Here is a 27179-nt window from a genome sequence, read left to right on the forward strand (position 1 = left end):
ATGCATGTGTATGTCTGCATGTCTGCTGTGCAAGTGTGCGTAGTTAGAGGCTGTCTTGGTCACTCTAAGATGTTCTGTCACAGTCTAAATGTTTGTGTTAGTGCCCCTACTCCCCTTAAATTAGATATTGTGTGCTTTTGCTAATCTCTGTTAATCTCTATTCCCAGAGCTGCTCCTGCACGGCTATGATGGCTGACATTCTAAGATCTGCTTGCACTGACACTCGTGTGTCCCAGCTCTCTGCGCTACTCAACCTACACAGCAACCTGCTCCCTTCACAGGAGGAGACCCCCACTAGTCTGCTGAAGGGAGTGGAGGACTCACTCAATGGCCTCTCCAAGGTACTGTCCCACAAAATACCCTCAATACAACAGATGTTTTCTAGGCACCATAGAGATTCACTTGAGCCCCCATTAGTGGTTCCCCATGAATGTATTACAATAGATTAAATATGCCTTGTTTTGTTTCATACATTGAACTCCATGTGGTCTCTCTGTGGTGTATCTATCTTTCTTAGCTGGCTAATTGCCCTTTAGAGTGTTCATTACAAGCTTAGGATAAAGAATATGTATTTGCAGTTGCCATTTCAATTATGTATCAACATAAATAATGTGCTCAGTATAAATGGGTAAAAAATGTATCAACATGTAGCAAATCTGTGCCCAGACCTACAGCCACCTGACCATCAACCCAAGTCACCTGAGTCTCCTGGGAGAGCTGCCCTCTAACCTGAAAATCCTGCTGCTTCAGCACACACAAGACAGGTACATATCAACACGGGCTTTTAGTCTATCTACCGTGTGTCAGACACACACAAGCCCACGAGTCTCCTCTGGCCCCATCTGTTGGTCACGTGTGGTCACATTTCACATTGGGTTAGTTAACACACATTTTCTGGAGCTGGGTGCAATTTTTCCCTGTGGCTCAGTTGGTAGAGCATGGTGTGTGCACCGCCAGGGTTGTGGGTTCAATTCCCACGGGGGGCCAGTACAAAAAAAAAAGCATGAAATGAAATGTATGCATTCATTACTGTAAGTCGCTCTGGATAAGAGCATCTGCTAAATGACTAAAATGTCAAATGTAAATTTGATGACGCCACACGAGGGATACTCTCATCCTATGTCCTCTGTAGAATCAGCACAGTCGGGCTCCTGCTATACCATTTAACATACTTTACTGTAAATGCCAAACATACTTTACTGTAAATGCCAAACATACTTTACTGTAAATGCCACCCATACATATAAAGTTCTGCCGTGACACGGTTTGCATGGCAAATAGGTGAAATGTGTGTTCTTTTTTAGGTCAACTCTCTATGGAGCTTTCTATGAGAGGAGCAAACTTACAGAGAGTCAGAGAGGAAAGGCCATGCAGGTTTCTGGTGAGGCTTCTCAACCTTTGGGATATTTTCATGTAGTACATATTCAGTAGGTGGTAACCAGTAGCACGCTTGCATTTATGGAATAAGAAGATGGATGCCAACCTTTAGAGGTTTATTATTTATTTTTGTGTGTGGGTGGGATTTTCATTGCTCTGATATGCAATTCGTTTTTTAAGGCTAGGCAAATATTCCATTGATATGCTGCAGCAATGCACTTAAGTGTTATCAGCATTCAGAATTAAACTATAAAGAAATAAATCATTCCAGCGTAACATTTAGTATGCCGGGTCTCTCCCTAACAACAGTGCCCATGAAAGGTTGAGAGCTAATTTAGACAGAGACACATGCAAAGATGAACACTGAATAGTAAGATACCTGGACACGGACCCTTTCACCTTTCGTCTGCAGCTGCTAGCCAAGCATGGGAATAGCAGATTTTCTAATTCTAAAAAACAAAGTAACGTTTGCATATTACCTCCTCAAATGACCTTTCTGTAGACTCTGCTGTTCAAAAAGGCACAGGCTAGCATCTGGGCTTGTTTCGGGAGAATGAGATGAAATACGTTCATCACAAAGAAGAGAGGGGGAGGGATGGAGAGACAGGGTTCGTACGGTCTTGAAAATCCTGGAAAAGTAATGGAATTTTTAAATGGTGTTTTCCAAGCCTGAAAAAGTAATGGAAATTAATTTCTGTTAATTCAATTTATTTAAGCAGAGTTTTTAAATATTTTATCAATCAAATAAAAATCAACATATCATCCAGGATCGGAACGACACTGTGTTTGCGAGCATCACCTGCGTGTGTACGAGACGAGTGGGCCGTTGCCCATGGAGAGAGAAACAGTCGGACATGCAGCAGCAGGTAGACCTAGCCTATAAAATATGATAGAGAACAGACTAACTAGGCAGCCAATTCAAAACAAAACTTGTACCCTCTAGTTAACTGTTTAGCGATTGATAGCATGTATTCATGTTTTCGTCATGTCCCAAAAAACTTTCCACCTACATTTGCGAATAAGCCCATACAAAATTGATTAAATTTTTTGAACGATTCATATGATTAATTTAAATGATTATTTTTGATGAAATGAATGATTCACTTCACCATTGTATTAGTTGGGATCCAGTTCAATCGTGGTGAATCGAATCATGTGAATCAAAATAATAAAATGGGAATCGTGAACATTAATTTTAGGAAAAAATATTAGATTTAGCCTTTCTTTTAGATTTTATGGTTTATTGGGCATCCAATGTATGGGACATTGCAACTCAATAGATGCTAGTCAGCCAGCAAAGTAAATACTTCTAAAGTAGCTAAGATAAATATTTGAAAAGGCGAGGAGCTTAGATGCAAAAATGTAATAACAATGTTTTGACAGCGAATATGTCTTCATCAGGCTATAGGCTAAGATAAATATGACTAAACAATAAAAGGTTTATTTCCTGAAGAAAATGTGTGTGCCTGCTTCAGCAGAATAAAAAGATTTGTAGCTTACCATAGCCGTTTGATCTTTGATATGTTGAATGAGCACATTATTTAAAAAGGCATTAAACATATTTGATTGTATTGTTGCAATGTTTTACATCAAGGGTGGTCAACCATCCTCCAGGAGAGCTAATGGGTGTGCAGGCTTTTATTCCAGTCCCCCTCTAACAAACTACATTTTGAAAATGAGCTGGTCAACCGGACCTTGATAAACTAGCTCTGGTGTGTTTGAGCAGGGCTTGATCAAAAGCTTGCACAACCAGTAGCTCTCCAGACTGAGGGTTGACCACATGTGTTTTATACAGTTGCCTAACAGGTATTATACTTTATGGGGGGTTAAGTGCCTTGCTAAATGACAGAAGATGGTACCACCCATGGTGTCGATACCACATTATGCTTACTTTTTTATACGTACACAGAGACGCTGCCAATTGTTGGTCATGGAAATGTGGTTAAAAGTCGTGGAGAACTCATTGAAAAGTCATGGAATTCTATCTTTCAAAATGTGTATGGAGAGAGTGAGGGAGGGAGAGACATGGAAGGGAGAAGGAAAGAGAGGCAGAGAAGGAGGATGTGGGCTCGGGGGGACCAGTTACAGAGGCTGTGCTGTTCTTTTGTTGCAGGTATGCTGGTCTGTACCAGGGTCGCCAAGGTTGCTGTCCAGCCCAGGGCTCTGCTTGATCTCCGGAACAGAACACAAGCCTTCAAACGCGAGACCAAACACAACTTGTTGAAAGAGGCGCATTGGCTTGGCAATGAGGGCAGGGCGGGGAGCGAGCGTCACGTTCACCTAGTAGGTCACAAACCCTCTACAACCTGTTTATGAACCCACTACGACCCTTTGCGACCCTTTGACTTGGCTGTGCAAGTAACATTTGTAATTGGTCGCATCAATGCGACCTGCAAATTCAAAACATATTTGGGGGGCAGCTAAAACCATGATTGGGTCGAACAGTAGCTCAAACAAGATAACTCAGATGTGCTTTTGGAACAACATTCAAAATGCAATCGCAGGGAATGAACTGTTTCAACACACATACTGTTGTGACTGTTAGAGAGAGGGGGGTCTCAGCTTCCTGTAGGTATTAAGTTTATTTCTCATCTCTCAATATTGACTGTATTAGCACCTTTTTTAACCATCTATATGGGTTTGAGAAATCTGGAGCATGGGAAGTGTGCATCTGCCATTTTCAGTGATTTCATTGGCTAGTATGCTTAATTCAAAAAAGCTGTGTTAATGTATCCAGAAACAGGTGCATGGGAATAATATGATTACTTCAAAGAAAAGAGAAACTCGCATCATACATTTTATTAAAGCTTTTGTGTCGGCCTCTTGGCCTTCGTCAGAGCTTTGAGCTTTAATCAGTGACACGAGCAAGAGAAGTTTGCGGGTTTCTCTTTTCTTTGAAAACTTTGGCTTTTTTTGTTGCTTTTTTTAATATATTACATGTACTGTTAGTTTTATTAATTACACAATGGTGAATTAGCCCAAAATGAATAATGATATTGGTACACACACAAAAAAAAAAATCTCTATTGAACAAAAGGAATCTGCAATTCTGGAGCCCTATTTTGAGAGTAAAATATAGCAACAATAGCCTAATTGTCAACCCAAAATTCATGGCAATCACTTTTTCAGATTGCACACAAAAATATCTTGATCATGCATTTCTGCTTGGACATGTTAAATTCAACTTATTTCTTGAAACATACCGTCTAGGTAGCACTGTGAATTACTTTATGAGATGATTGCAAAAAAATATATATATTGCATGACGCCTCAACAAGATTATGGTGCGACCAAATCATGACCTGGTGCCACCAACTGAAAATGTTAGTGGCCCTGCTCTATTACCCCTCCACAAACCCTCTACAACCCCTTGTTCTCTTTTTCTCTATTAAAATGATCGACTGGCCTCATAAATAAACCAGTCTACAACAATATCCTGGAGCTGAATTTCTCTCTTCCCTCACTTTCTGACGATATCGGATTTTAATGTCCAAACATTGTTCAAGTTATGTAGGTCTGTATAATCGTTGTCAGTGCTCGAGACAAGTGTTGATTTTACATGTCAGCTAGGCTTTTTCTTTTTGTCCCTGTATAGAAATCGAACTCAGAAGAGAAATTGGAATCTCATTTCAAAGCCATTGTACAAGAAATGGAGGACTATTTGTGTCCAATCCTCTCTCAGTTTGACTTCTCATGCTTCAGGTAAGTCAGTACAAGTCCAGATATTGTCCTTTATTGTACAATGGTCATTTTAGGGTAAAACAATTTTATACCGTTTTCTTAGCTGTACTGGGAGGTCAAAAACATTCTGCTGCTGAGTTCTGTTTATTGCAGAACTTAAACTAAACCCAACCCCTTACCCTATCCTTAACCAATTGGGAACTTACTGTATCTAAACATGACCAGCCTCTTTTCTTGGCTAAACCACTCAACCAATCACATTGTTTCTGCCCTTGAGGCAGAGCTTGAATAAGGAAAGATTGAATAAGGAAAATTCCAATGCAGTTGATTTTGTCTACAGTTCATTATAGAGCTGGGCAATATGGGCAAAAAGCCATATTGCAATAAATTGCCTGAATTGATGCATTAACGATAAATAGAAAGATAAGACTACAACATTAATGTGCAACACATTTTTTTTTTAATCCGTTAAACTACTACTAGCAATTCGATGGTTGTAGCCATCATTTGTCCCATTAACATCACCCATATTAGCAAACTTATTTCATTTCAAACTTCTCTAGTATAGTCTATGATCGGTATGGTCAGTGTTGATTATTTTCTGTTTACCTTCCCAGGTCTAGTTCATCATGTGTGACTTATTCATGTGTTGTATCAGCTAGACATTCACATTGCAAGGTTTTGTGTCAGTGTGGCCTGTGATCTTTTTCTCTCTCTCTCTCTCTGTGTTGGTTTGGTTTTACTATCCTTATGGGACCAGAAGTCCTCACAAGGATAGTAAAACCAGGGACATTGTGTTTCATCCGACACATTGGTGCAGCTGGCTTCCGGGTTAAGCGAGCGGGTGTTAAGAAGCGCTTCTTGGCGGGTAATGTTTCGGAGGACGCTTGACTCGATCTTCGCATCTCCCGAGCCCGTTGGGGAGTTGCAGCGATGAGATAAGATCGTTATCACAAAATTGTGGAGAAAAAGTGCAAAAATGTAATTTAAAAAATTAGGGTTAGGTTTAGGGGTTTAGGGTTAAGGATAGGGTTAGGTTAATGGTTAGACTGGGGTGGTATATCGTATATTATAAACTGGGTGGTTCGAGCCCTGAATGCTGATAGGCTGACAGCCATGGTATATCAGACCGTATGCTACGGGTATGACAAAGCATTTATTTTTACTGCTCTAATTATGTTGGTAACCAGTTTATAAAAGCAATAAGGCACCTCGGGGGTTAGTGGTATATGGCCAATATACCACGGCTAAGGGCTGTATCCAGGCACTCCGTGTTGCGTCGTGCGTAAGAACAGCCCTTAGCCGTGGTATATTGGCCATATACCCCCCCCCCCCATCCGTTGGAAAAAGCCAACGGATGGTTTTTCAATACCATCAAAACAATTTCTTTTAAGTTTTTCAATACATTTTTATATTTATAGCTACTTTAAGTTGATACCTGGAGTCAACTTGTGCAATGCGTTAGGAGATAAAGCAGATTGCATTCTTAATTTCACCTATCACATTATTTTACATTATGAAGCTTACCGTAGTTCCCCAGAACAGTTGAGCCAGTCACGTGTTTGTTTGTAAATAGCACAACGGGAGAAAGCAGGTGCTGGTGAGTCCATAGTGTTCTATTTCTATCGGCGAGTCTCTTGTGCGGCGCACGTGAGGTATTTATTTTATGTTTATTTAACTAGACAAGTCAGTTAAGAACATTCTTATTTACAATGACGGCCTACCCCGGCCAAACCCTAACCCGGGGGAGGACAGGCTCATTGTAATGAGCCCGTCCTCCTATAGCTCCTCCTACCAGCCTCCACTGGTGTGTATGTTTGTGCGTGCGTGGGAGTGGGTTTCTTTGTGCATGTACAGTTGAAGTCAGAAGTTTACATACACCTTAGCCAAATACATTTAAACGGAGTTTTTCACAATTCCTGACATTTAATCCTAGTTAAAATCCCGTTTTAGGATCACCACTTTATTTGAAGAATGTGAAATATTATATCAGAATAATATTAGAGAGAATGATTTATTTAAGCTTTTATTTCTTTCATTACATTCCCAGTGGGTCAGAAGTTTACATACACTCAATTCATATTTGGTAGCATTGCCTTTAAATTGTTTAACTTGGGTCAAACATTTCGGGTAGCCTTCCACAAGCTTCCAACAATAAGTTGGGTGAATTTTGGCCCATTCCTCCTGACAGGCTGGTGTAACTGAGTCAGGTTTGTAGGCCTCCTTGCTCGCACACGCTTTTTCAGGTCTGCCCACAAATTTTCTATAGGATTGAGGTCATGGCTTTGTGATGGCACTCCAATACCTTGACTTTGTTGTCCTTAAGCCATTTTGCTACAACCTTGGAAGTATGCTTGGGGTCATTGTCCATTTGGAAGACCCATTTGTGACCAAGCTTTAACTTCCTGACTGATGTCTTGAAATGTTGCTTCAATATATCCACATAATTTTCCTACCACATGATGCCATCTATTTTGTGAAGTGCACCAATCCCTCCTGAGCAGTATGACTGCTGTGTGGTCCCATGGTGTTTATACTTGCATACTATTGTTTGTATAGATGAACGTGGTACCTTCAGGTGATTGGAAATTGCTCCCAAGGATGAATCAGACTTGTGGGGATCTACAATTGTTTTTCTGAGGTCTTTGCTGATTTTCTTTTGATTTTGCCCATGATGTCAAGCAAAGAGGCACTGAGTTTGAAGGTAGGCCTTGAAATACATCCACAGGTACACCTCCAATTGACTCAAATGATGTCAATTAGCCTATCAGAAGCTTCTAAAGCCATGACATCATTTTCTGGAATTTTCCAAGCTGTTTAAAAGGCACTGTCAACTTAGTGTATGTCAACGTCTGACCCATTGGAATTGTGATACAGTGAATTATAAGTGAAATAATCTGTCTGTAAACATTTGTTGAAAAAATGACTTTCTACAAAGTAGATGTCCTAACCGACTTGCCAAAACTATAGTTTGTAAACAAGACATTTGTGGAGTGGTTGAAAACAAGTTTTTATGACTCCAACCTAAGTGTATGTAAACTTCCAACTTCAACTGTATGTGTCTGCATGCATCAGTCTGTCTATTTGTCGAGTTAGGTGTCAGCTGTGACGTTCCTCTGTGTTCTCCGCCTCCTCGTGCTTCTCTGGGCCTTGTACATTCATTTTCTCATGTCTGGACCAGGTCTCCACTGTATCCCTCCTGATCCTCCCTGTCCTTATCTACTTCACTCAGACACCAGACGCCATCAATTTCCATCCCGGAGTCCATCCGGCCCAAAGAAAAGGAGGAGAAAGCAGGCCCAGATAAAGGTCTAGCGGGTGCGTATGGCTTGTCCCAGAAACGGATATATGCAGTGTAAGGATCAGGGGACTGATGTTCAGAATCCGGAGAGTGCTTGATGTGTGGTTATGTACTGTACTATACCTGCTCATTGCTTGTGATTAGCCCACAGCTGGATTTACTTAGATTAGATTGAGTTTACTAATTCCCCCCCATCTCCCATTTCTTTAGATTTTTGTTATACCAGTTTGTTTATTGACTAAATGATGTACAGTGGAGCAACATCAGCATGTTTTTACGCAAAACGCAAATGGTATTTAATTCCCTAAACACAATACTAACTGAAATATATATGATGTTCAAATATTTACTCTAGTGCGAGATACAGTACAGCTATAGTGTATGTAATGGAACATATAACTTACCACATAGCTAACTGGACCAGGGCTTAAGAGACCCATTTCAGATGGTGATTTGTACTTTGGATTTTCCCTCGCACCATTACATGTATAAGTATACGCTGAGTGTACAAAACATTGGGATCGCCTTCCTAATATTGAGTTGCTCCTAGGGCTGTGGCGGTCCTGACATTTTGTCAGCCGGTGATTGTCAAGCAAATAACTGCCAGTCTCACGGTAATTGACTGTTAATTAACATAAACACATTTAGCACCTCCTGGCTTCCACGTATAGACTACAAGCCACTGATGCAGACCTTTTGGACCAGCTACATTTTAAAAAGTCTAATAAATCCATAGTCTACACGATCACAATAAATCCATTATGTATTTTAGACAGGTCTAAGGAAACATGATATGGTGAAAATGTTGTATATTTCAGAAGAACAGAATAGCATACTCATTGCCCTTATGTTAGGCCCTGATCTGGCTGAGCCATATGGGTGTGGGCTACACTAGTTCATTTAGCAGACAAGATTTGCTTAGAATTCCGTGGCCCGGTTGATAGTATGAAGAATAGAATTGAACACAGATGAATAAAATAGAAAGGATATTTTCTCAACGATTTCTGAGGGTGTGCGCACATGTGACTTCTGTGTTGAGCGGTTAACAAAGAAACAGGTCCTCCTATATGCTTCATTTAGAGTTATTTATGCAACTTTAGTTGTGATCAAAACATATAGCCCAACGTTTGTATTTTTAATACATTGTAAGGCTGCATGATACGACTCTAATGATGATTTGAAAAAAGTTGCATGAAAGGCATGAGCTCTGTTGTTATTTGCGCAGGTTGCACACATTTCATCAGTCTCTTATTCACAACAGTTGATAATGCCTCGAATTGCCCGGCGGCATCCCCTTTGTGTGGCCGTAATGCCCCCTAAAAAATCCCTTGGGCTGAATATAATAATTAGAATTCCCTTCTCCCGGCTACGTGCTCCGAAGAAGCACCTCTCACTCACATGGGTCTCTCAGCTCAATTCTTATTAGCCAATGCTGTCACGTGATCAGGTCTTACTCGCAGGCTTTTCGTCAGCCAGCAAGATGAGTAGGTCTAACGAACAGCAAAAGCACTAGGCTATCAACTTTTGTACTACAGGGGATAGTAGAGTGACATAAACTCAGCAAAAAAATAAAGGTCCTCTCACTGTCAACTGCGTTTACTTTCAGCAAACTTAACATGTGTAAATATTTGTATGGGGGGGCAAAATCAAAAGTAACAGTCAGTATCTGGTATGGCCACCAGCTGCATGAAGTACTGCAGTGCATCTCCTCCTCATGGACTGCACCAGATTTGCCAGTTCTTGCTGTGAGATGTTACCCCACTCTTCCACCAAGGCACCTGCAAGTTCCCAGACATTTCTTGGGGGAATGGCCCCAGAACACTGACATTCCTGTCTTGCAGGAAATCACTCACAGAATAAGCAATATGGCTGGTGGCATTGTCATGCTGGAGGGTCATGTCAGGATGAGCTTGCAGGAAGGTACCACATGAGGGAGGAGGATGTCTTTCCTGTAACGCACAGCGTTGAGATTGCCTGCAATGACAACAAGCTCAGTCCGATGATGCTGTGACACTCCGCCCCAGACCATGACGGACCCTCCACCACCAAATCGATCCCGCTCAAGAGTACAGGCCTCGGTGTAACGCTCATTCCTTCGCCGACAAACGCGAATCCGACCATCACCCCAGGTGAGACAAAATCATGACTCGTCAGTGAAGATCGCTTTTTGCCAGTCCTGGTCCAGCGACAGTGGGTTTGTGCCCATAGGCGACGTTGTTGCCGGTGATGTCTGGTGAGGACCTGCCTTACAACAGGCCTACAAGTCCTAAGTCCAGCCTCTCTCAGCCTATTGCGGAATGTCTGTGCACTGATGGAGGGATTGTGCGTTCCTGGTGTAACTCGGGCAGTTGTTGTCGCCATCCTGTACCTGTCCCGCAGGTGTGATGTTCAGATGTACCGATCCTGTGCAGGTGTTGTTACACGTGGTCTGCCACTGCGAGGACGATCAGCTGTCCGACCTGTCTCCCTGTAGCACTGTCTTAGGCGTCTTACAGTACGGACATTGCCATTTATTGCCCTGGCCACATCTGCAGTCCTCATGCCTCCTTGCAGCATGCCTAAGATAGGTTCACGCAGATGAGCAGGGACCCTGGGCATCTTTCTTTTGGTGTTTTTCAAAGTCAGTAGAAAGGCCTCTTTAGTGTCCTAAGTTTTCATAACTGTGACCTTAATTGCCTACCATTTGTAAGCTGTTAGTGTCTTAACGACCGTTCCACAGGTGCATGTTCATTAATTGTTTATGGTTCATTGAACAAGTATGGGAAACAGTGTTAAAACCCTTTACAATGAAGAGCTGCGAAGTTGTTTGCATTTTTACGAATTATCTTTGAAAGACAGGGTCTTAAAAAAGGGACGTTTCTTTTTTTGCTGAGTTTAGGCTGCTATGTCAATCTACTATGCCTCATAGTACAAAAGTTGACCTATTCTGTTCGAGAAAGAAATATTCCAAACATAGTCTGGGACAGTTGTGGGATGCGATAGATTTACATTTACGTCATTGATACAAGTGAATACAGTATAACCACTGGCATCCCAAAAAATTATTAAGCAATGAGGCTGACGCAACTGATCAGAACGTTTAGCTTAAAATGTTGATAAACTATTAGGCTTTTTCTTCACATTATAGGCGCAGGAATGTGCACACGGGAGTAGGCTATTAACACAATTTTTAAAAGTGACCGCAAATGTAATTATGCATGTAATGCTTTTATTAAAAAGGTGCATTTTTATGGTGAAAATTATCTTCCCCAAACTTGAAACTCATGCACTGCGTATGTATGCCAGTTAGGCTCTATACCCCTTGTAAAGTGGATTCATGTGCTTAAATTTAAGTTATTTGGCCGCTTTTGTTGTGATATAAACCTTACCAAAATATATAAGCCTATGGGCTAGGTGTGTGACTATTATTGGAAAAATTCGCAAAATGGCATGCTCTGTTTCTTGCCTTACTGCACACAACCTGGGCGTGATTCACAAGTGATAAATTATATCATTCACAAGTGAGTTAGCAAGTTTGGTAGGCTACTAATGACCAGCAGCATCAGTGCTTGGAGAAGCCTAATTACAGTGACTAAACAGTCACATGGAATTTAACTTCCTTCATGGCTCGTGACTGCCGGTGTGGAGGTAATACGGTCACTGTAACAGCCCTAGTTGCACCCCTTTTGCCCTCAGAACAGCCTCAATTCATCTACAAGGTGTTGAAAGCGTTCCACAGGGATGCTGGCCCATTTTGACGCCAATGCCCAGTGCTTCCCACAGTTGTGCAAAGTTGGCTGGATGGGGATCATAGCTTATCAGAGCAGGTGTTTCTAATGTTTTGTACTCTGTGTATAAAGTATGTTGTATGGCTTTTGCGATCACATTTTATTTTCACTGTATTACTAATCAGAATGTGTGAATGGCAACAAAAACTATATATACACTAATATAAACATTTTCACAGCAAGCTGAGCATATTGTATTGATGTTTGTACACTGTGTGTGCGGGTGTGTGTGCTCACATTTATCTGTGTCTGTTTGTGTGAACAGTGGGGTCTCCTGCAGAGCTCGGGGAGTATGTCGTGCTCCTGGCTGACTGGATGCTCATGGAACTACCTCTGGAAGCGTTGGCAATCCTGCAAGAAGAGGGGCTGAGCTCTGTATCTCGTGACTTCTCACTGCAGCTCCTCCACACTCGCCTGCAGAGAGAGGAACCAGGTGAGGGGTTACACACACACACAAATGGAGTTGCAAGTACAGTTTTCATTTAATTCAGTTTTCATTCATGCGCAGATACTGTGTGTGACGGTGTGCGAGCGAAGTGTTGCCTCGCTCATTTCAATATCTCCGGTGCTGCTCGTGGCAACGTCATTTAGCTGAGTCTACCTTTAACAAAAAACATTATTTAAGGTAGTTCATCACACATGCATAAATTAGGCAACTTGCAAACTTTGCAAGTGCAAATTAGTATTTAAGTCCGTCCAGAGGGTTTTGTACTATACAAGCATTTCATCTATTCTTACCCCTCCATCCAATTGGCAAAGCTTCATTAAACTTTTTGGAATACTAATGATGTTTTCATGACAATTTGTTCAGGCAGGATTAACACCCTCTCCCACAGTGTAATCTCTTCAAACCTCAGTTGGAATGACTTTGACAGTGTTTGCCTGGCTACAACGCTCCATTCCAGCCATACTCAATAGGCGGACTATAATACCCCCGATCCAGACCTACAATGTGTTAAGAAACGCATTCGGGCTTTAAACTTACTGTTGAGTGAAACTTACTGTAATAAAAGAATGCAAAAGAAGCAATTATCGAAATCATCTAGCCCATTTTTTAGCTAGGTAAGTTAGGCTAACCAGCTATCTAAACCTTGTAGTTATCATGGCCAGATTCTCTGCTGAGGCCTCTATTTGATTCGGTTGTAATGTTTGAGTCATTCAGATATCATATGAACACACATAAGACATGGCAAAATGTGTAGAAATGCAGGAAATAATCTTTAAAGTGACAAAATGTTCTCTCCGCCAAAAAAAGGGTTGTGAACAATGTGTCAAGTTGAAGTTTTATCACATGCACAAGTACAGTGAAATGCCTTGCAAGCTTTACCCAAAGTGGTAAACCCGAAATAGCTTTACCCAAAATAATCAATATCAAAATAGTATAACTAATACAAATAAAAATAAATATTAGGCGAAAGTGGCGGGTAGCAGGATCACTAATATTAAACGGTATGGTAGCAACTTAAGGGTGGGACATTTTAGTAAATAAAATATTACATTTACATAAGTATTCAGACCCTTTACTCAGTACTTTGTTGAAGCATCTTTGGCAGCGATTGCAGCCTTGAGTCTTCTTGGGTATAACGCTACAAGCTTAGCACACCTGTATTTGGGGAGTTTTTTCCATTCTTCTCTGCAGATCTACTCAAGTGCTGTCAGGTTGGACGTGGAGCATCGCTGCACAGCTATTTTCAGGTCTCTCTAGAGATGTTCGATCGGGTTTAAGTCCGGGCTTTTTTTTTTTTATTCACATGTATTTTTTTTAATCAGTTTTAGAATAAGGCTGTAACGTAACAAAATGTGGGAAAAGTCAAGGGGTCTGAATACTTTCCGAATGTAATGTAACAAAATGTGGAAAAAGTCAAGGGGTCTGAATACTTTCCGAATGCACTGTATGTGTTTTAAAGTAGTACAAAGTTAATATTTGGTCCCATATTCCTAGCGCGCAATGATTACATCAAGCTTGTGACTCTACAAACTTGTTGGACGCATTTGCTGTTTGTTTTGGTTGTGTTTCAGATTATTTTGTGCTCAATAGAAATGAATGGTAAATAACGTACTGTGGCATTTTGAAGTCTCTGTTATTGTAAATAACAATATTCTATATTTTTAAACACTTCTACATTAATGTGGATACTACCATGGTTACATTTAGTTCTGACTGAATCGTGAATAATGATGAGTGACAAAGTTAGAAGCACAAATATCATACCCCCAAGATATGCTAACCTCTCACCATTACAATAACAGGGGAAGTTAGCGTTTTTGGGGGAGTAGGATATACGTGTGCGTCTGTAACTTTCTCACTCTCACTTTTGTTGGTGGGAGAGGGCAGAGTGGAGTGCCGTCGTCTGTGGATCTGTTGGGGTGGTATGCAAGTTGGAGTGGGTCCAGGGTGTCCAGGATTATGTGTGCCATGACCAGCCTTTCAAAGCACTACATTACAGATGTGAGTGCTACAGGGCGGTAGTCATTGTTACGATGCTGATAAATTACAACATCCATCCGGACCTTTGTCGCCTAGGAAATTTGTGTGACCGGACCTTCTCAAAAAGTATTTGAGTACCTGCTCTATTCTTTCCTAATATGGCCTGCGTATCCAAATTAATTTGTAATTTGGTTGTAAAATTCACATGACAAGTGAACTTACATTTATATCTGGGAAGGTAATTCTGATAATGACGCAGAGAAATGTGAGCCTCACATTCTTGAGGATACAATAAAATAAGTGTCAGATAGTGTTCAATCAATATATTTTATTAGCAAGCTGCAGTGTCTATCCAATAAGTTATGTACTGCACATAGATCATGGTGCTCTTACATAGGGTACCAGTCAAAAGTTTGGACACACCTACTCATTCAAGGGTTTTCTTTATTTTTACTATTTTCTACATTGTAGAATAATAGTGAAGACATCAAAACTATGTTGTAACCAAAGAAGTATTAAACAAATCCAAATATATTATATATTTGAGATTCTTCAAAGTAGCCACATTTACATTACATTTACGTCATTTAGCAGACGCTCTTATCCAGAGCGACTTACAAATTGGTGCATTCACCTTATGATATCCAGTGGAACAACCACTTTACAATAGTACATCTATATCTTTTTTTTGTTGGGGGGGGTAGAAGGATTACTTTATCCTATCCAAGGTATTCCTTAAAGAGGTGGGGTTTCAGGTGTCTCCGGAAGGTGGTGATTGACTCCGCTGTCCTGGCGTCGTGAGGGAGCTTGTTCCACCATTGGGGTGCCAGAGCAGCGAACAGTTTTGACTGGGCTGAGCGGGAACTGTGCTTCCGCAGAGGAAGGGAGGCGAGCATGCCAGAGGTGGATGAACGCAGTACCCTTCTTTGGGTGTAGGGACTGATCAGAGCCTGAAGGTACGGAGGTGCCGTTCCCCTCACAGCTCCGTAGGCAAGCACCATGGTCTTGTAGCAGATGCGAGCTTCAACTGGAAGCCAGTGGAGTGTGCGGAGGAGCAGGGTGACATGCGAGAACTTGAACACCAGACAGGCTGCGGCGTTCTGGATGAGTTGTAAGGGTTTAATGGCACAGGAAGGGAGCCCCGCCAGCAGCGAGTTGCAGTAATCCAGACGGGAGATGACAAGTGCCTGGATTAGGACCTGCGCCGCTTCCTGTGTAAGGCAGGGTCGTACTCTGCGAATGTTGTAGAGCATGAACCTACAGGATCGGGTCACCGCCTTGATGTTAGCTGAGAACGACAGGGTGTTGTCCAAGGTCACGCCAAGGCTCTTAGCACTCTGGGAGGAGGACACAATGGAGTTGTCAACCGTGATGGCGAGATCATGGAATGGGCAGTCCTTCCCCGGGAGGAAGAGCAGCTCCGTCTTGCCGAGGTTCAGCTTGAGGTGGTGATCCGTCATCCACACTGATATGTCTGCCAGACATGCAGAGATGCGATTCGCCACCTGGTTATCAGAAGGGGGAAAGGAGAAGATTAATTGTGTGTCGTCTGCGTAGCAATGATAGGAGAGACCATGTGAGGATATGACAGAGCCAAGTGACTTGGTGTATAGCGAGAATAGGAGAGGGCCTAGAACTGAGCCCTGGGGGACACCAGTGGTGAGAGCACGTGGTGCGGAGACGGATTCTCGCCACGCCACCTGGTAGGAGCGACCTGTCAGGTAGGACGCAATCCAAGAGTGAGCCACGCCGGAGATGCCCAACTCTGAGAGGGTGGAGAGGAGGATCTGATGGTTCACAGTATCAAAGGCAGCAGATAGGTCTAGAAGGATGAGAGCAGAGGAGAGAGAGTTAGCTTTAGCAGTGCGGCGAGCCTAATTGACACAGAGAAGAGCGGTCTCAGTTGAATGGCCAGTCTTGAAACCTGACTGATTTGGATTAAGAAGGTAATTCTGAGAGAGATAGCAAGAGAGCTGGCCAAGGACGGCACGCTCAAGAGTTTTGGAGAGAAGGGATACTGGTCTGTAGTTGTTGACATCGGAGGGATCGAGTGTAGGTTTTTTGAGAAGGGGTACAACTCTCGCTCTCTTGAAGACGGAAGGGACGTAGCCAGCGGTCAAGGATGAGTTGATGAGCGAGGTGAGAAGGTCTCAGGAAATGGTCTGGAGAAGAGAAGAGGGGATAGGGTCAAGCGGGCAGGTTGTTGGGCGGCCAGCCGTCACAAGTCGCAAGATTTCATCTGGAGAGAGAGGGGAGAAAGAGGTCAAAGCATAGGGTAGGGCAACGTGAGCAGGACCAGCGGTGTCTTTTGACTTAACAAACGAGGATCGAATGTCGTCAACCTTCTTTTCAAAATGGTTGACGAAGTCATCCGCAGAGAGGGAGGAGGGGGGAGGGGGAGGAGGATTCAGGAGGGAGGAGAAGGTGGCAAAGAGATTCCTAGGGTTAGAGGCAGATGCTTGGAATTTAGAGTGGTAGAAAGTGGCTTTAGCAGCAGAAACAGAGGAAGAAAATGTAGAGAGGAGGGAGTGAAAAGATGCCAGGTCCGCAGGGAGGCTAGTTTTCCTCCATTTCCGCTCGGCTGCCCGGAGCCCTGTTCTGTGAGCTCGCAATGAGTCGTCAAGCCACGGAGCAGGAGGGGAGGACCGAGCCGGCCGGGAGGATAGGGGACATAGAGAGTCAAAGGATGCAGAAAGGGAGGAGAGGAGGGTTGAGGAAGCAGAATCAGGAGATTGGTTGGAGAAGGATTGAGCAGAGGGAAGAGATGATAGGATGGAAGAGGAGAGAGTAGCAGGAGAGAGAGAGCGAAGGTTGCGATGGCGCAATACCATCTGAGTAGGGGCAGAGTGAGTAGTGTTGGAGGAGAGCGAGAGGGAAAAGGATACAAGGTAATGGTCAGAGACTTGGAGGGGAGTTGCAGTGAGATTAGTAGAAGAACAGCATCTAGTAAAGATGAGGTCAAGCGTATTGCCTGCCTTGTGAGTAGGGGTGACGGTGAGAGGGTGAGGTCAAAAGAGGAGAGGAGTGGAAAGAAGGAGGCAGAGAGAAATGAGTCAAAGGTAGACGTAGGGAGGTTAAAGTCACCCAGAACTGTGAGGGGTGAGCCATCCTCAGGAAAGGAACTTATCAAGGCGTCAAGCTCATTGATGAACTCTCCAAGGGAACCTGGAGGGCGATAAATGATAAGGATGTTAAGCTTGAATGGGCTAGTGATTGTGACAGCATGGAATTCAAATGAGGAGATAGACAGATGGGTCAGGGGAGAAAGAGAGAATGTCCACTTGGGAGAGATGAGGATTCCAGTGATGCTCGATGCTCTAGGGGTATGCGAGAACACGTGGTCAGACGAGGAGAGAGCAGTAGGAGTAGCAGTGTTTTCTGTGGTAATCCATGTTTCCGTCAGCGCCAAGAAGTCGAGGGACTGGAGGGTAGCATAGGCTGAGATGAACTCTGCCTTGTTGGCCGCAGACCGACAGTTCCAGAGGCTGCCGGAGACCTGGAACTCCACGTGGGTCGTGCGCGCTGGGACCACCAGGTTAGAGTGGCAGCGGCCACGCGGTGTGAAGCGTTTGTGTGGCCTGTGCAGAGAGGAGAGAACAGGGATAGGCAGACACATGGTTGACAGGCTACAGGAGAGGCTACGCTAATGCAAAGGAGATTGGAATGAACACTCAATGACACTCAAATATAACTTTCCATCAAAGCCACCCTTTGCCTTGATGACAGCTTTGCACACTCTTCAGATTCTCTCAACCAGCTTCATGAGGAATGATTTTCCAACAGTCTTGAAGGAGTTCCCACATATGCTGAGCACTTCTTGGCTGCTTTTCGTTCACTCTGTGGTCCAACTCATCCCAAACCATCTCAATTGGGTTGAGGTTAGGTGATTGTGGAAGCCAGGTCATCTGATGCAGCACTCCATCACTCTCCTTCTTGGTCAAATAGCCATTAAACCAGATGGGTTGGCGTATCACTACAGAATGCTGTGGTGGCCATGAGAATAGAGAATAAAGTGGCATTGCTTCTAATAAAGCCTTGAATTGCATCCCGAAGTATGCTTGGATCGTCAACCGATCCTAATGCTAATGCTAATGAATTCTGCGAGATCTATTGCAAATTGATGTTTGAAACTTTTATTTTGTAAGAGAGTGGTATTGAAGCGCCAGCGAGCTGCAAAGTTCCTGTTAGCACATAAATTAGCCATATACAAAACTATATTGTCTGACCGAGTATTTGGCATACACTGAGTATACAAAACATTAAGAACACCTGCTCTTTCCATGACATTGATTGACCAGGTGAATCTAGGTGAAAGCTATGATCCCTTGTTGATGTCACTTGTTAAATCCACTTCAATCAGTATAGATAAAGGGGAGACAGGTTAAAGAAGGATTTTTAAGCCTTATCATTTTTCATGATAAGACTTGTTTTATTTTTGTGTTTTATTTATACATGGGCATTTGCAGTGTATCTCGCAGCCTGTCTGGATGTAAAACAAGTGTAACAAACATCAGACATGCATTCAACATTTTGAACCTCTGAAATGGTCTTCACATGTAAAATTACAGTAAGTAAATTGTATTTAAATGTTTTATTGTAGTTCTTTTGAAGGATGATGTTTTCTTAACCTTTCCGAAAATATGCACATTTGGAATTTCCAAAAGAAAAAGTAATTCATGTTATGTTTGAGCAAGCTTAATTAACTTTAAAAAGGTTAAATGATTTGCATAACACCAGTGGGTGCTCAAAGGTTACCGACTTAAATGAGCAGAGACGGACATAGGGCATTTGGAATCTGGTGTGTGTGTGTGTGTGTGTGTGTGTGTGTGTGTGTGTGTGTGTGTGTGTGTGTGTGTGTGTGTGTGTGTGTGTGTGTGTGTGTGTGTGTGTGTGTGTGTGTGTGTGTGAGACGCGGGCACACACATGTCGTACTGAGCAGAGATTGTATGTGGATGAGGGTGGCTGGAGTATATATAAAAAAGTGACATTTACTTTCCACACCTAGGACAAACATTACCATAATTCTGACATCTATAGTTTACCACTGTGTCAAGAAGATGTAGTGCCTGAAGCACCTTTTGGAAAGCGCTATTTGTTATTCTACGCAGTAGTTTGCATGAAACATGCACCGGATGTATTTGAGCATACAAAAGACTTCCTTTGGGAAAGCAATGGTTATTTTGTTTAGGTGTCTGTCTGTTGTTTCTGGATTTAATCATAGGGTACAATTACGGAAAAGGAATTCTACAAGGCCTGACGTTTAAGGGTTCAATGCTTTGCAGTTCACTAGTTTGCTAATCTCGGTTAACATGGAACTATAATCTTGCTTAATTTGGTCAGACGTAGTCTGTCCGCGAGAGATTACTAGTTTGCTAGTGGTCACTGCAGAAGGAAGTATTTATGGGTCGTAGGAAAACTTTCTGAGTTTCTGTATTCTTTCAGCGTCTTCAATGATACCTAAATGTCATTGGCTTTGGCAATAAACCTGAAACTAAAGTAAAGTCATTAGGATTTGTCAAAATGCTGTGTAATTTAAACTGCCAGACAACTGCTTCCTTTATTATTTCTGCATTCTGTTTGTGGCAGTTGAAAGTGACAACAAAAAGGAGACCAAAGGTGGAAAGGGAGCCAAGGGGAAGGTAGATCAAAGCAAAGCCATCAAAATGGTGAGTTCAGTAAATAAATCTAGGCCTGCCTTTTTACCTGCCTTCAGCACAGGAAATTATTTAAGTCCCCTTGCCCGCCTGTGACTTCTCAATCAATTACATAATGTTTCTGTAATGATCCTGTGTCTTGCTTCTAAATCATATTTACTCCCTGTCACCCTTTCACTCTTGCTCTCTTTCTCTCTCTTCCTCTGCCTTTCTTTCTCCCCCTCTCTCTCGCTCTCTCAATCCCGCGCTCTCTATCTCCCTCTCACTACTCCACTCTCTCACTCCCAAGTCAAATTTGTCTCTTCCGCTCTTGCTGTCACCGATATTTGTTTGGATGTCTCTATCCAATATTAGTCTACCTTGATTTAATCTGTGTTTCTTGTTACCCAGGTGCCGGTCAATCGTGTCTTGCCCCCCAACACCCTCCCAGTAGACACACACAACTTCAAATGTATACTTTACTTGTTTGACTTTAATAATGACCTTTAACACCTCCAATAAGTATTTCACAGATTTTCAGTGGTGAGATAATCTGTATTTCTAGGAATTCCTAGATAGGTATTTCTTAAATATCTTCCCGGTACAGCCAGATGAGGACTGGCCACCCCTCAGTGCCTGGTTCCTCTCTAGGTTTTTTCCTATGTTCCTGCTTTCTAGAGTTTTTCCTCACCACTGTGCTTCTACCTATACATTGCTTGCTCTTTGGGGTTTAACCCTGGGTATCTGTAAAGCACTTTGTGACAACTGCTTATGTAGAAATGGCTTTATGAAATTGGATTTGGGAAATAAGATTGTTTGTAATGTCAGACCAGTGACATACTGTGGAGAAAATTGTCCTTAATACACCTCATCTAAGATATCATAGACCCTTACAACGAAGAGGAATATGGTAAGTAAGCATGATCTCAGTTGTCATTATTATGTTTCTGATTTTGCTAATAATTTCCTAAGAGAATCGTTGATCACGATACGGCCCCAGACGATAAGCTATGTTGTTCTGACAGCCCTGGCCCATATTCATAAAGTGTCTAGGATCAGATTTGACTTTTATATCATAATGTATACGATTATATGGACAGGGGGTACCTGATCCTATCAGCACTTCTACTCTGAGACAGTTTATGAGTATAGACCCTGATCTCTACTGATATCTTTGTAAACTGTGCTATGATGGGTTTTGTTGCAGTAGACACCTAGGGGCATGGCTCTCCTGAACGAAACATCCAAGAATACCATAAAGAGGTGCCTCCAATCTAGTGTAGAATATGCCCCCAAAAAGTAATTGATTCAAGATAGCACTGTTTTCCAATCCCATTTATTGATTTGATCTTTTGTTTTAATAAGCATGAAAATGTTGCCAGCGCCAAATAGACGTGGTTGTAGTGGTCAGAGTTTTTAGCCTTTAGCCGACTTTTATGTTGATGTCCCTACGCATGGGTGAAGTCTGCTACTTACTTAAACTGCATACTGTGTACTAATCATACCAAATACTATATAGAATGTACTGTTTAGTAAAATCATATGCAGTAAGCAACAAATATCAATATACTACTCATCTTTATTGAGATGGCCTCATTGAATGCGCAATCTCGCTTTTTCACCGACGTTCATACATTTTTGTAGAACACGTCCCCTATTTTGATTATCAGCTGGTGTCGAACACACTTGAGTGTGAAAGAACTATTCAGTTCTGTGAAGCGAATTCTACTAGATGAAAAGCCGAAATGAGTATGACATCCGGGCATTTAAAGTATACTTGATTTTCAAAATTTCACATACTATAAAAGGTCATTTTTTAGTATACTCAAATGGCCTACTGTTTACGATGCTAGTATGGGTATTTGGACTGGTTGTGTTCAAATACCCATACTTGCATCGTAGATAGTAGGCTGTTTGAGGATGCGAAATAAGAACGTTTTATAGTATGTGAAATTATGAAAATCTAGTATGCTTTAAATGCCTGGATGTCATTCTCATTTCGGCTTTTACAACAGCTGATAATCAGATATGGAATGGGGATGTGCTACCAAAATTAACCAATAACACAAAACAACGCAATCGTGCATGATGCATTCTCAGTATGCAAAAATAGAACGTTTTATAGTATGTACATTTAAAAAAAATCGAGTATGGTTTAAATGCCAGGATGTTATACTCATTTCTGATTTTCATCTAGTAGAATTCGATGCACACTTTTCCAAAATGCATTGGAAGCGGTGGGCTGCGATTGATAGGCCCTACTTCTCTTCATGTAGCCAAACAACAAAACTAGAGTACATAAAAGGATCCGACCCAATTTTTGCCTAAAATGACATACCCAAATCGAACTGCCTGTAGCTCAGGACCTGAAGCAAGGATATGCATATTCTTGATACCATTTGAAAGGAAACACTTTGAAGTTTGTGGAAATGTGAAATGAATGTAGGAGAATATAACACATTAGATCTGGTAAAAGATAATACAAAGAAAAAGCTTTTGTACCATCATCTTTGAAATGCAAAAGTTAGGCCAAAATGTATTATTCCAGCCCAGGCGCAATTTAGATTTTGGTCAATAGCTGGCTTCAGTGTATGTGCAAGTTTAAGACTGATCCAATGAACCATTCCATATCTGTTCAAAATGTTGTATCAAGGCTGGACAAATATGTCTAATTGGTTTATTAATACATTTTCAAGTTCATAATTGTGCACTCTCCTCAAACAATAGCATGGTATTATTTCACTGTATTAACTACTGTAAATTGGACAGTGCAGTTAGATTAACAAGAATTTAAGCTTTCTGCCCATATCAGATATGTCTATGTCCTGAGGATTTTTTTTGTTACTTACAACCTTATGCTAATCACATTAGCCTACGTTAGCTCAAGCCTCCCGCGAGGGGGCGGCACCCATCCCGTAGTGGTTAATTAGGAAGATGGATTTCTGCTTTCTCATTGAAAAGTGTTTCTTGTTCTCTTGGCCTTCGTCAGAGCTTTTAAACTAAATATTAAACCATCTTTTGATTTCTGAACGTGTCGACACAGGGGACTCGGGATGTGGCTACGTTATTGATGTCATGTTAGTCAGGCCTTTTGATTTGAACATATGGATTGTTATAGTTTGTAGGCTAGGCTACCTATTGAATTATTACATTTATGGATCGAGCCTTAGCAGTCACTTTCATCTCGCTCCCAATGATCAGTGCTTTAGTTTATTACGTTGCTGTCCAACGGTTCTGAATTTGCGACGCACCCAACTGTCCAAATTGTTCTGTGCAATAGCCTTTTGATTTGAGCATTTGAAAAGTTTTGGTGTGGCTATTTGATGTAATGTATATAGGCTATTTGATTTAATGTATATATGTTACAGCACTTAGGTTTCACTAATAAATATGTTGAAATGGAACCAGATTATACATTTCTGTCTTCAGTCCTTTTTAAACAGGATAGATGGGCGATATGGTCTACTATGGTATAAGTTGAATGTGATAGTGTTCCTATAACCAGCCTCAGAAGGCCTATTACTCCATTTCTATTCTATTCAGAGTTTTGAGAAATGAATCAAATTAAAATGAACTATTATCATGCTGGTTAATGTGGTTCATGCCTGTTAAATTTGGAAAAATCCACCCACATACTGCCTGCGTTGCGGCCATGGCATACTGCATAATTTTTAAGAAACAGTACAGTACGTGCTAAATACTATGCAACGATGCGTACATAGTATGCGGTTTAAGTACAGTATGTAGTACGCTAGTATGGGTATTCGGACACAGCCTCTGTGTTTAGAGCTAAGACTCCTTCTCAGCAAGGAGAATTTTGCAATGATTAATGTGCTGTTTGCCAAAATCCAATGGACTATTGACTGGCCTTGACGTGTCCTCCTCCCTCCACCATCGGGTCCCCAAACTCCCTTCACACTGTTCATTTTGTCAGTGCAATTTTTAGATACAACTTAGATTTAGATTATTCCATCCAGCTTCTACTATAGATTGGGTGGTCCTACAGTAATGTACCTCATCCAATGATAATAAATGATGAAGTAGCTGGAACTGTTGTTTATTCTCTGTGTGTGTGTCGTGTGCGTGTGTGTACGTTGCGGGGGGGGGTATATTTCAGAAGGCAGCAGCCTGACAGAGAGGATGAAGAGGACTTTGGAGGCATACAGCCAGCAGTTCACCCCACTGTGGGAGGGCTTTTTGGGGAGTGAACGCACTCCCAGGTCAGAAGTCACTTTCACTCAACACACTCATTAGCAGTAATGACACAAGTGCTCCAGTAGAGTCACAAATGTATGTCATGTATTCCTGTCCACTGGCATACCAATCTGATGGCTGATGTGTTTTACGTGATGTTTTTTCATGGCATGCTGCACTCTAAGCCACTAACACTGATGTGTGTGTCAGTCTCGCAGAGCTGGAGCAGCTGCTGACAAACTGCAGTGCTTTCATCTTCCATGGAATGGAGCGCTTTCTCGCTAACATCCCACCATCCAAGCTGGCTGCCCTCAACCTTTCTGGTACTGTATCCAATACCTACCTACTTTTGTTTGTGGTTTGAGTTTGTTTGGTCTGAGTTTCAAGAACCTTCTTGTGAAGATGTTGGACGATTTTGAGGTAGATTTTATTTTATAGTATCAGCTTTTTCCATCAAATACCGACCGTTTCAATTTTTGGATCAGAAAACAAGCATGCCCTTAACCAAAGCCAAAGCTCAAATACCAGAACACAAATAAATAACCAGAACCTGCCTCATTCCAACTATGCCTCCCTCCCAGTAAGCTGCTGTTGTATATATGCCACCACTGCAGAATTAGCACAACATACCTTTTGAAGTGACCCATTCGTCTGAAAAGGCGTCCCAAATGGCACCCTATTTCCTATGTAGTGCACTACTTTTGACCAGGGCCTCTTGTTAAAAGTAGATCACTACCTTTAGGGAATACGGTGCCATTTAGGATGCATCCTGTGTGTCAGAGATTTGTTGTCTGCCATCTACTATTCCACTGGAATGTAAAAAAATTCATTCAACTCCAAAGACTGGTATTCAAAGGCATTAGGCTATAAGTTCAGAACACGGGACATAACTCTTCCGTTATGACGGGGAATATTTGTAAAGAATTATATAAAAATGTCACGTTATGTCAAAGATTTGAGGGGCTTTGGATATTATGTGATGATAATATGATTTATTTAATCAAATTAAGGATTTTCCAATGTCAGTGATGGAGAAACAAAAACCCAGATATACATTTTAAATAGTACTGTGTGTAGCTTATGTACGTAAATGGAGCAGTAGACTTAATCTCTTTAAACACATCAATCTTTAATTCCCCGAGTGGTTATAATTAGAAAGACAGCAATGTAACATCAATTAGATTTCATTATAGGCCCTTTGCTGTTACATTTTCCAAGTTTCACCAAGCACTTGTAGAAATTATACAGCGATTCGGAATGAATGGATTAGGGATAATCACTAGGCTTAGATGATTTATTAACATGATATAGGCCTAGTAATTGTTTGATGTAGGTTTAATGTGTGCATTGGAGATGTTCATCAGATGTAGTGTTCTGATTGTAGTTATTATAGGCACTAGAGAGCAAACTGTCAATTGACGTTAATCTCACATTGAACTGTTCCCTTTTTTTTTACTTCCTCCAAAACAAAACATCCACACACGTTTTGGGTGTGGATGACACTGGGTGTATTTGATCTGATTGACAGGGGAAGTCAGGATGACCTTACACATCACCCTGGGCCTCACAATACCATCCACTATCACAGACAGGCTGGGCTTTGGCACTTCTAACCCAACAAAGTGGTGAGGAATGTTCAGACTATGTTGCCTCGTCTGAATAACAGCTGTTACTCGATAACAAGCCAACCCCACCCAGTTAACAAGCCAGCAGGTACAAGGTGTTTGCAGATGTTATAGATAGTTTCAAGTTTTAATGTCATGCACAAGTACAAGTACAGGGAAATGTCTTTCTTGCATCAGACCGAGATGTTCAGAACTGATCTAGAGCAGCTCTCTTCTCTTTTTCCTTTCGTTTACACACACTGACCTAAATTCATTGACCTCCTTCATAACCTATCTAGGGGCTACAGACGAGAATTAGCCCTTTTACTAACTCTGGTGCATTTACATTAATTAACATTTCCTTGTTTACATCAATGTGCACGGTCCCTGTCAAATAAATCCCATAAATAAATAATACCGTTCAAAAGTTTCGGTCACTTAGAAATGTCTTTTTTTTTTTAATTTAAGAAAAGCAATTTTTTTGTCCATTAAAATAACATAAAATTGATCAGAAATACAGTGTATACATTGTTAATGTTGTAAATGACTATTGTATCTGGAAACGGTAGATTTTTTAAACTGAATATCTACATAGGCGTACAGAGGCCCATTATCAGCAACCATCACTCCTGTGTTCCAATGGCACGTTGCGTTAGCTAATCCAAGTTTATAATTTTAAAAGGCTAATTGATCATTAGAAAACCCTTTTGCAATTATGTTAGCACAGCTGAAAACTGTTGTTCTGATTAAAGAAGCAATAAAACTGGCCTTCTTTAGACTAGTTGAGTATTTGGAGCATCAGCATTTGTGTGTTCGATTACAGGCTCAAAATGGCCAGAAACAAATACCTTTCTTCTGAAACTCGTCAGTCTATTCTTGTTCTGAGAAATGAAGGCTATTCCAATCGAGAAATTGCCAAGAAACTGAAGATCCTGTACAACACTATGTACTACTCCCTTCACAGAACAACGCAAACTGTCTCTAACCAGAATAGAAAGAGGAGTGGGAGGCCCCGGTGCACAACTGAGCAAGACGACAAGTACATTAGAGTGTCTAGTTTGAGAAGCAGACGCCTCACAACTCCTCAACTGGCAGCTTCATTAAATAGTATCCTCAAAACACCAGTCTCAACGTCAACAGTGAAGAGCCGGAGTCGAGTTCCTCTGTCTGATGTCTGTGTTCTTTTGCCCATGT

The 27179-nt window shown here is 41.7% G+C and overlaps 1 protein-coding gene across 7 annotated transcripts in view; it reads left to right on the top strand.

Annotated features, from left to right (window-relative positions):
• The window catches only part of cfap46 (cilia and flagella associated protein 46), a 95012-nt gene that overhangs the window by 62206 nt on the left and 5627 nt on the right, over positions 1-27179 (top strand). For 4 of the 7 annotated variants that reach the window (XM_014200148.2, XM_014200140.2, XM_014200173.2 and 1 more), the window contains 12 exons: positions 168-341; positions 667-764; positions 1305-1381; positions 3491-3660; positions 4973-5079; positions 8291-8376; positions 12392-12559; positions 20138-20220; positions 20599-20659; positions 21065-21097; positions 24305-24407; positions 24592-24704. In XM_014200148.2, the coding sequence (XP_014055623.2) occupies positions 168-341; positions 667-764; positions 1305-1381; positions 3491-3660; positions 4973-5079; positions 8291-8376; positions 12392-12559; positions 20138-20220; positions 20599-20659; positions 21065-21097; positions 24305-24407; positions 24592-24704 (1273 nt within the window). The remainder of the gene's footprint in view (positions 1-167; positions 342-666; positions 765-1304; positions 1382-3490; positions 3661-4972; positions 5080-8290; positions 8377-12391; positions 12560-20137; positions 20221-20598; positions 20660-21064; positions 21098-24304; positions 24408-24591; positions 24705-27179) is intronic. The other 3 variants (XM_014200152.2, XM_014200162.2, XM_014200142.2) reach the window with 3 other exon arrangements.

Source organism: Salmo salar, chromosome ssa01 (genome assembly GCF_905237065.1).
Source record: "Salmo salar chromosome ssa01, Ssal_v3.1, whole genome shotgun sequence".
In the NCBI taxonomy this organism is placed as follows: Eukaryota; Metazoa; Chordata; class Actinopteri; order Salmoniformes; family Salmonidae; genus Salmo; species Salmo salar.